At 34.4% G+C, this 9,423-nt stretch overlaps 1 protein-coding gene and 1 pseudogene across 4 annotated transcripts; both read right to left on the reverse strand.

The window, feature by feature from the left end:
* Window positions 1-964: 964 nt before the first annotated feature.
* LOC126727554 (probable plastid-lipid-associated protein 10, chloroplastic) lies at window positions 965-8,520 on the reverse strand. Of its 4 annotated transcripts, XR_007656273.1 has the most exons (10): window positions 8,099-8,295; window positions 7,796-7,947; window positions 7,190-7,303; window positions 6,904-7,038; window positions 6,445-6,540; window positions 3,896-3,976; window positions 2,724-2,810; window positions 2,348-2,403; window positions 2,039-2,255; window positions 965-1,172 (listed from the first exon to the last, which is right to left on the reverse strand). XR_007656273.1 is itself a non-coding variant. In XM_050433271.1 (9 exons), the coding sequence occupies exons 2-9, from the start codon at window positions 7,943-7,945 to the stop codon at window positions 2,141-2,143; spliced, it is 834 nt and encodes a 277-aa protein (XP_050289228.1). In that variant the 5' UTR covers window positions 7,946-7,947; window positions 8,389-8,519; the 3' UTR covers window positions 1,846-2,140. The 4 variants fall into 4 exon arrangements, 3 of the variants coding, with proteins under 3 accessions (XP_050289228.1, XP_050289227.1, XP_050289229.1); XM_050433271.1 differs by lacking the exons at window positions 965-1,172; window positions 8,099-8,295 and adding an exon at window positions 8,389-8,519 and having other exon boundaries at window positions 1,846-2,255; XM_050433270.1 differs by lacking the exon at window positions 965-1,172 and having other exon boundaries at window positions 1,846-2,255.
* Window positions 8,521-8,832: 312 nt separating this feature from the next.
* On the reverse strand, window positions 8,833-8,941 carry LOC126731985 (U6 spliceosomal RNA; annotated as a pseudogene).
* Between the last annotated feature and the right edge of the window lie 482 nt (window positions 8,942-9,423).

A 9,423-nucleotide genomic window follows, 5' to 3' on the forward strand; every position in this document is an offset into this window, starting at 1 on the left:
TTCAGTCCATTTTGATCCAAACAGGCCATTTTGGTCCATATCGGTTCATACCAGGACATTTAGAACAAATCGTTTCATATCAGTTCATATCGGTTCATATCAGGACATTCGGTAAATCATTTCATAACATTTAGAACAAATATCATATCACAAACCTATAGAAATTACATTACACCCGATTCAAACGAGAAATTTCATTAATATATTGAATCCAGAAAGAGTAAGTTTTTAGAAAGATAGAAATGTTAGGAATTATTACCAAATTCAAAACTGAAGTTAATTCTTGGATTCTTCACATATGTTGAGCTACATTCCGTTCATAGCATTGCAGTAAACAACCCATTAAACCAACGAGTTCAGGTTCTTTTACTATCTTGGAGCAATAATTAAAGCAATCTACAGCCATAAAATATGTTGGATCAAACACAATAAAATGGTTTACTGAAACAGTTTTGAAAAGCATCTGAAATACATAATGCAAACTTTTTTTGAAAATCATCCCAAGGGTCCGTTCCTGGTATTTGCAAACAAATATGAGTTTTTCCAGTCACACACTGAAAAAATAGTCCTTGCTTGATGATTTTGTTACCGAGTTTAGAGGGATTATGAAGCATGCTTAGAAGTGAAGAGGTAAGAGAAAGGTCATTAGCTTCATCTACAATGAAAAGAAGGATAACCAATTCTATTATCGTAACCTTGATGAGTTTTCTCATCCATTTACAAGCCATTTATTTTTCCCACACTTAAGAAATTTTCTTATTTTGAAACTAAATATAAACTATGCTATACATAAGGTATAAACCCTTATATGCCTCATGTGCACTTGAATGGTTAGAAACTTTTAAATAAAGATTAGTTAATCAATTAATGGTTTACCAGGTATTGTAATAATATTTATGTAAATATGTGAATTTTCAGAAAATTCAAGAAAACTTGCAAGAGTGCTATTTGGTTCAAAGGAACATGTTGCAACCTCAAATCTCAATAAATAAAACTTAATTGTAGTTAAAGGCTCTAGCTGCGTGAATCCCCATCTGAAATAGAAAAATACATATAGTTTTGGACCTTTGGTAGTACCAAAGGGTTTTACTTCAGTTATTACTCCAAAATAGTTGCAGGATCTTCTCAAACGCTATCAATTATCATCATTGTAGACTCAGCACATGATTTATCTGCAATATAGCAATTCAGACCCCATCCCCAAAAACACCTAATGATGCAGCCATGCCAATGTTTTAAGATATAAAGAACAGCATTCATTATAGTCACAATTCTCTATTGCAAACCTCAGTCTATAACAACACTATACTTGACTATTCTCAAAGATTAATGTTAGGAACACAAATTTTTTCACAACTATTGACATGGTCTATTATAATTGAAGCAACATCACTTTTCACTTGGTTCCACCAATGACACTGTTTTTATTATATTCACAACAAGTCATGTCAACAGTAAGTTGTTTATGAGTACATCCTAATGAGAGCGACAATGGATGATCTACCATTATTACAGCTTTTGGTTAAAATCCATTGATATCTATGACATTAATCACTGACTAATGCTTTCTCTCTTTATATATATATATATATATATATATATCTCAAACCATCAAAGCATCTCCCATATCTTAGCTGAAGACTCACATACACATAATTAGTAAAGCATAATCAAGATTTCTGAACACTTGGTCATATCTGGTATATCTCATGTCAATCATCAAGCTCAGGGAAAGACTAACTATGATTTGAACTGAATTTGAAGAAAAATATGATTTTCACTTTGACCATGACAGTTTATATCAGTTAGTAATTTGTTTTCTGTGTAAACCCTCATAAGCTACTGTTAGTTTCAAGTTTCAACGCCATCCAATAACATAGTCTTAATTAAGGAATAACAAGTAAACCCAGAGACAAGGTCTCCATATTTCTTTTGTTTTTCTTGCATGCTGGAAGTGGCCAGGGTATAAAAGTATGTGGCCAGTTGTAAAAACCACCAGTCTTAGAAAAATGTATAACAAGTCGGAATCAATAAAAACCTCATCATTGTAGTCCTCATGTTGCTATTTCCTCCAAAACCAATGCTTTTGAGTAGAAATGCTGACCGGCAGTAGATGATAAGTTGAATAACTTAGCCCTTATCATTCAAGAGGTTGAGCTCTAGTAAACACGAATACTCCTCCACCACCAACGGCACGACCCAAAAGCATATTATCATCCAAATAAGAAAGGTAATATAGTCCTCCCACTGATTGTCTAAAATGCAAACACAATTAGCACTCACACTTATTTGTAGGCAGCATCGTAAGTTCATAACTGTTATCATAAATATGATAAACATCACATACCTTCCTGGGTTACCTACAGGGATCTGAGCTCTGAAAGTGCGGATAAACTGCAAGATCTGCACTCAACCATGAATATACTCTCAAAAGGAAATATAACAATCTAACTGTTGTCTCAGTAGCAAACAAGCTTAGATAATGACTTATATCTGCAGTCATCAATAAAAGCCAGGAGCATGGCTAAGCTATAGCACATACCACACTCTCTTAATAGTAATGTTAAACTGTTGAGCTAGCCCATTATTGGCCAAGGTTCACAGATAATAGAGCTGTATAAATGGTGACTTAACAGGAATGGGACCTATTTAGATGCATGAGGTTGCATACAAAGTTGGCAATCAAGGATTGCATTCTGAAACTACTTATGTAGTCAAGTTACCTGTAGGCTTAAAAATGATCGTGGCAGTATTGCTGGAGCTATTAGAGCTTGCAGCTCTTCACTGACATTTATATTTTGAATAGTTATCTGCCAAAAACAAAATTGCAGAATTTAGCTACATTTACAAAAATTATACTTCATATAGTCTCTCATGGCAAGTAAAGAAATACCAAAATATCACAATAAGCACTCACCAAAAGAAAGAAGTTTTCTGCCTTTTTCTTGCTATACTAAACAAATAGATACTATCTTTTTGTCAATCTTAGGTGATGCTGGAGTGATCTTAAGATCTCCATCATCTTCTTGAATAACTAGACATTTAATATTGACCCATTACAAACACATGAAGCTCAAATATATTGTTCCCAGCCTATAATCTATACTGAGATCTGGAAATGAAGAGGGGTTGCTGATAACAAGTCTGTCTCCAAATCAATCCAAACGCTAAGAAATGTAATATTTTTAGCAAATTTTAAGGCTACAGCAAGATGGTATTATGGATCTAAACACAACAAATTTTGCCTTATCTGCAACCTCACAACCAAAAATTGATCTGTTTTGTTGGGAGTTAGAGCATAAATAGGCAAGTTCATCCATCATGCAAAATGATTACCTGTGTGATGTCTATTCCTACAGATGTGTTGGCTCAAATGAATGATGCTCTAAAAGAAATGAAAGATAATCTGAAGAGGACTGACAGAGATGAGAATCACTTCCAGCTATGATGGAGCTACAAATTGATTAAAATTTGCAAAAATGAGAACAAGAATGGAACAAACCAATAGTCAATTTTTTCCCCTATCTTGTTTGGTATGGCAACCGATTGAAATAGCTGATGTATCCTCTTCTAGGCAATATAAACTGGACTGTAGTTTTTATTTTCATTCACCCTAATAAATTTTCAATATTATCCAATTTTCTCCCCTCATTTGCATATATCTAATTAGGTGAATTTACATATACTAAATGAATAAATTAATCAAATTGAAAACTAAAATAGGATGATACTAAACAAAAGGAAAAATGCATAGACTATGACACATTTAATCTATCAAGTTCTGTTGACAATACTTCCAAAACAGTCAAACAAAATTGCAGGGAAATGGGAACAGTTGCAGCCGATACAGCTCAACAATTTTGGATGTCATATTTCATATAGGGCAGGAAAACACCTCTTCAAACTGAAGGTAGATATTACGCGCAGAAACTATGTCAAATTTTGCAGATACAAGCAGAGTGGCACCTTCTTGTTCCTACACAGAAAATAACCATGATGTCAATCCAAAGAAACTGAAGGATTTGTGTTTCATGAAATATGAATGTTCTCACATTCCCACAACTCCATAAACAATATAAAGAATCTGGATAATCTTCAATAGTCCCCAAAAGTTGGCATGCACATGAAGCATCTCCAATTAATCCTGTTTCTTAAATTAACTAAATACTCACCACTAGAAACAAGAAGTTACCCATAATCAATTTAAGTCGACCATCACAATAAAATGTTGGAATTTAGTAAGTACATTAAAATTAGCTAATAGGAATTTAGAAGATAGGTATAAGAGAAGCAAGGAAATACTCTTACTTCCATAAACTCAAGATTGACAAGATAGCCCATGACCAAACGACATCAATAAGAATATGGAGAATTCTTAAAGCTCTAATCCTTTGTACATTAAAATGTTTTTCTTTTCTTTTTTCCTCTTCTTACTTTCATGTCTTGGTTTGCTGCCCAATTGCTGTGTAATTTCTTCAAGGCATGGGAGATGAAATGTTTGAGTAAGAGGAAAGGAGACCCTTTTAACCTTTGGTATCTTTTTTTTTTTTATTAGTAATAAGTTATATTGATATCAAAAAGGAACACCCTAGTACACAGGGAGTGAACAAGGGTCAAGAAATCAAATACAAAAATTGCAAGAGTTTAGGAAATCAATAAAAGAAGGGAATGATTGTTTTTGTTTTTGCAAAGCAAACAACCAATCCATTAAAGTTCTAAAAAAGAGTACCTTGAGGTCCGGAATAGATCTCTTAATATCTTCAAAAAATCTACTATTTCTCTCCATCCAAAGACACCACATTAAGCAATGAGGAATGATGGACCAAATATAACCATTTCAATGACGACCAAAGTTGCCTTGCCAACACCCTAACAGCGCCAAAACAGTGTGCGGCATAACCCAAGTTACTCCAAATAGACCCAAAATCAAAGACCATAGATCCATAGCAAAAGGACAATGAAGGAATAGATGGTCAACTGATTCACCATTTCTCTTGCACATGTAGCACCAATCCAAAATCCACACCTTCTTTTTTCGTAAATTATCAATCATCAAGCATTTCCCTAAGGCAGCAGTCCAAACAAAGAAAGCTACTCTAGAGGGAATCTTCTGCTTCCAAATACTTTTCTAAGGAAAACCATAGAAAGTGTTGCCAACTAAAATTCTATAATAATCACTAACCATGAAACCCTTATCTTTGCTAGGTATCCAACACATTTTATCTTCACCTAGCCCCCTTATAGGAGAACCATATATGGTTTCCATGAAGTCTAACATAACCATCTAGATCCCGAGCATGCACACCCCTAAAGAATCTCACATCCCAAAAGAGGACACCATTGGAGGACTTTATAAGCTCAGCCACACTAGCATCCTTATTCCTGCAAAATCTAAACAAGTCAGGATATGTAACAACAAGAGATATCTCTCCACACTACCGGTCTTGCCAAAACTTCACTCTAGACCCATCACCAATACCATACATAATATGGTGTGAGAAAGAAGGCCATCCCTAACTGATATTTTTCCATAAACCAACACCATAAGGGCCATTCACAGATCTGGTACACCAGCACCCCCCCCCCCCCCCCCCCCCCCCCACACACATCCATATTTCATCTCTATCACTTGTCTCCAAAGGGCGTCTTTCTCAATCCCAAATCTCCATAGCCACTTCCCAAGTAAAGCTTCATTGAAAAGACTTATCTTCCTTATCCCTAAGCCACTCGAAGAAATAGGAGCACAAACAGTAGCCCATTTAACCAAATGAATTTTAGGATCATCTCTAAAACTACCCCATAAGAACTTTAAAAGGAACCTGTGTTGTGAAGAAGAAGGTGGGGGGGGGGGGGGCATATTCTTCTTAAATCATTTTCTTTAGGCTGCCATTTTAGGGAGAGTGTGATTTTTGAATATTTATTTTAATTTTATTTTAATAGTGAATAACCTCCTCTAATGGCTGCTCTTTTTTTTCTCTATATATATTCTTTTCATTATGTTTATATGCTAAATGAGTTGCACTTTTACTCACCTGTTGTTACATCTTAGTCAATATCAATATAAAAGATTGAGAGAAGCATTCCCATTTACTCAAACAACTAGCTGAAGGCCTTTTTATCATACGCACTAGCTGAAGCATCCCCATATGTGAAATCTCATGTACATTGCTGAAAATGGCAAATGACTAGCAGAAATTACAGTTGCCATACAGTATTCAGTACTGATCTAGCATACTGAGAACCTATAATTGAAAATAAACAACTGAAATAATAATATTGTGTGACTCAAAAGAAAACAGAACATAGAGAATAATGAGAAAGTGAATTAGAATTATACAGAAAATCCAGACTCAATGCAGTGCACACTTTCAAGATCTATGTTTTCAACTTAAGTAGAATAGCTTCCAAATAAGGTAGTGGGAAGAAAGGAAGGCAGATGTTTACCTCTAACAAGGTTGGAATACTCCATCGAACGACATTACGGATGACACCCCCATTTGATTGATCTCGGCACTCAAATTTTTGAAAAATTTGCCCAACCTAGCTCCACATTCATGTAGAAACCAATTGCAGAGAACAATGTTTTAGGGGGAAAACACAGAGATAAAGGAAATAACAAATCTAGTGATGGACATTTCACATACACCTAGACATAGAATAAGCCAGTGTACATAAATTTTAGAAATGAGATGCTAAAAAAAAAGGGCCATCTTCAGGCTGATAATGACCTATAAAAACTGTCCTCAGGCAAGTTATTTTCAACGTTCAAGCCTCTTCATGTATAATGATTTCTGGAAATAAACATTTCATAACTAAAAGAGGGGATGCATAACTAAGAGCAATACAGAGTTCAGAAATATCGCTGAAGGAATTGCTTATAAGTTCTATCAAAAGAAGAAAAACCTGAAAGAAAGGAAGTCTAGCAGCAGCTTCGAAAAGAATGAGAACATCAGGGGCAGAAGTATACTGCAGGCGCCATGTCCCATCCAACTTTACGAGATCAATTGGCAAACCCATGTTATAACCCTCCACACTCACCTGCCAATTATAAACATTTCATTAGTTGTATTTGAACAAATTCACTTTCACATAACTCTTCCTCCTTTTAATCAAGTGAACATCCCATGTAGAATATAGAATCAATAAGCACAAGCATGAAGCAAACAAATATACTGGAGTAAAATCATACAAGAGCCTCCTCAATGGAAGAGCGTTGGTCAGCAGTTGCAACAAGTCCTCGTTTTGTCTCTAGGATAGCTCTCAATAAATCATGCTTTTTGTTCTCTACCACAAATTCAGATGCCTAAAAGACCAAACAAAGTCAATAATTATGCAAAACAATGACTAAATATGAAAAAAATTCATGGGAAAATATAATTTTCCACTCTAAATTTCAACCCACTTGCAGTGTCTCTCAAACTATAAATATGCTCAATTCACACCCTAATTTGACATAACTGTATCAATGTGACCCATTCTATCTAAATTGGGCATTAAATTGAGACAGAAATAGACATGTGAGCCACTGCACCACCCTACATTTTCATTCATGCGTAATGCCTAAACGACCCTCACTGGTTGCAATGTGAAACTACCATTTCAATCTCATTTAACACAGATTTACATGGTATAGGGCACATTGATACAATTCTGTTAAATTGGGGTGTCAATTGAGCAAATTGATAGTTTGGGGGACATTGAAAATGAAGGAAAAGCTTAGGATGGAAAAGTGTAATTTTTTACAGAAATAAATAAACAATTGAAAGATGAGTTCCAAAGGATTAAGAAGAAAAACCTGACTGGTTTGGGTAGCTGCAGTTGCTAAACATGGAGAAGTTCTCTGAGAGTACAGATTTCTATGAAGGGCAGAGCTAAAAGGCTTAACCTCATAGATGGCTCTGTTTCCTTTTGGTGGATACAATGGAGGCACAAAAGCCAAATCCATATCTTAAAAAATACAAATACAAATACAAATACAAAAATAAATTCAGAACAAACTCAATTGAATGCAAATAAGCTCATTGACATCCTAATTAGATAGGCTCTGAGCCCAGTGTGGGATTCAAACTATTATACTCACAAAAACCATAATACTAACATTCAGACAGTGAGCCAACTGAATTGCATGCACTGATTCATGAAATCCCAGTGTGATTGGATCAAAACCCAGTTTAGCATTCAAACTAACAAGTCCAATGGGACTCACATCACGTGTAACTTGCTAGAAGCTCACAAACAAATAAAAGGGTGTCAAAATTTCAATGAATAATTTGCTAATCTGCAAGCAAAATTTTTTTTTTTTTTTTGAAATTTGACTAAATAAATTAAAATTTTTTATTAGTAAACATAATTATCAAAAAAAGAAAAAGAAAAAGAACGAGAACATACCTGACAAGATTTTAGTCGAAAATATTGGTGTCAGGTGAGCACTGTTATATACAGTTAAGGGTAGTTTAGTTCAGTTAAGTAAAGTCTTATCTCATCTGGAATTTCACATGTACAAATACAATAGAACTGGTGGTTGTTCTGAGGTTGGAGGGGGCGGGACCCACTATTATTATTATTTTTAAAGCGGGTTTGTGAAGCCAAGTGGAGCAAGTCGGGTCGGGTCAATAATCCACCGTCAATAATAGCTATTTCTATTTTCTACATATATTGATTTGAACCTACTCCACAAAACAAGTCTTAAATAGTGGACCAAACACAAAGAACTGGAAAAAAGAGTGTGATTTCTGGGTTTTATGTAACTAATCAATTCTTTGAATTTTTTTTAATAACTGGATAATTAAAGGAATTGGGATTTGAACCTTAAATGTTTTATTAATAGTACTAAAAAGTGTTGGTTAATTTTTTTTTTTTTTTAATGCGTGTCATCCTTGCCAAGAGCAATGTTCATTTTATTTGTATCGTTCCAATTTTTTCAAACACCAAAAGGATGAGTTATAAAGTTCTTAACTTAATATTTGTTTTTAATTATTTCGTAAGGGAGTCTGACATTAAGTTACTACCCTGTAATTTTTTAGGGAACTTTGGGCATTTTTTCAATGATTGTAGGCGAAGTTTGCAATTTAGAGATAGAGGAGGCCAACGAGACTAGGTTTTACCTGGATTGGAGCCTTTGGGCCTACTAGTTTTGAGCTGTGCAATTCCACTTCAACTTTCTTTTCATTTTTATGAGAAGAAAGTTCATTACTATTTTCAACAAAGAAAAGTGTATTTCAACTTTTCGGTTACTTGTTTAGCATAAATAGGAAACTATATTCGTTTACATTTTTATATCTAAAAGTTGGAACGTAGTATTTATTGTTGTTATACTCCTGTAGAGTCACATCAGTAGCCACATCATTCACATATTTCTAACATTCTCTCTCTTTTTCTTTTTCTTTTTTTAACTTTTTTTTCTTATTAATTTCCCAACTTAAT

This window comes from Quercus robur, chromosome 5 (assembly GCF_932294415.1).
Source record: "Quercus robur chromosome 5, dhQueRobu3.1, whole genome shotgun sequence".
In the NCBI taxonomy this organism is placed as follows: Eukaryota; Viridiplantae; Streptophyta; class Magnoliopsida; order Fagales; family Fagaceae; genus Quercus; species Quercus robur.

Coding starts and splice junctions, on each gene's coding strand:
- LOC126727554 (XM_050433271.1), bottom strand. CDS start 7,945: ATGGATTTGGCTTTTGTGCCTCCATTGTATCCACCAAAAGGAAACAGA. Junction 2,811..3,895: donor TCTACCTTCAGTTTGAAGAG/GTGTTTTCCTGC, acceptor TGTTTTTGGCAG/ATAACTATTCAAAATATAAA. Junction 2,404..2,723: donor GATCATTTTTAAGCCTACAG/GTAACTTGACTA, acceptor GGTTGAGTGCAG/ATCTTGCAGTTTATCCGCAC.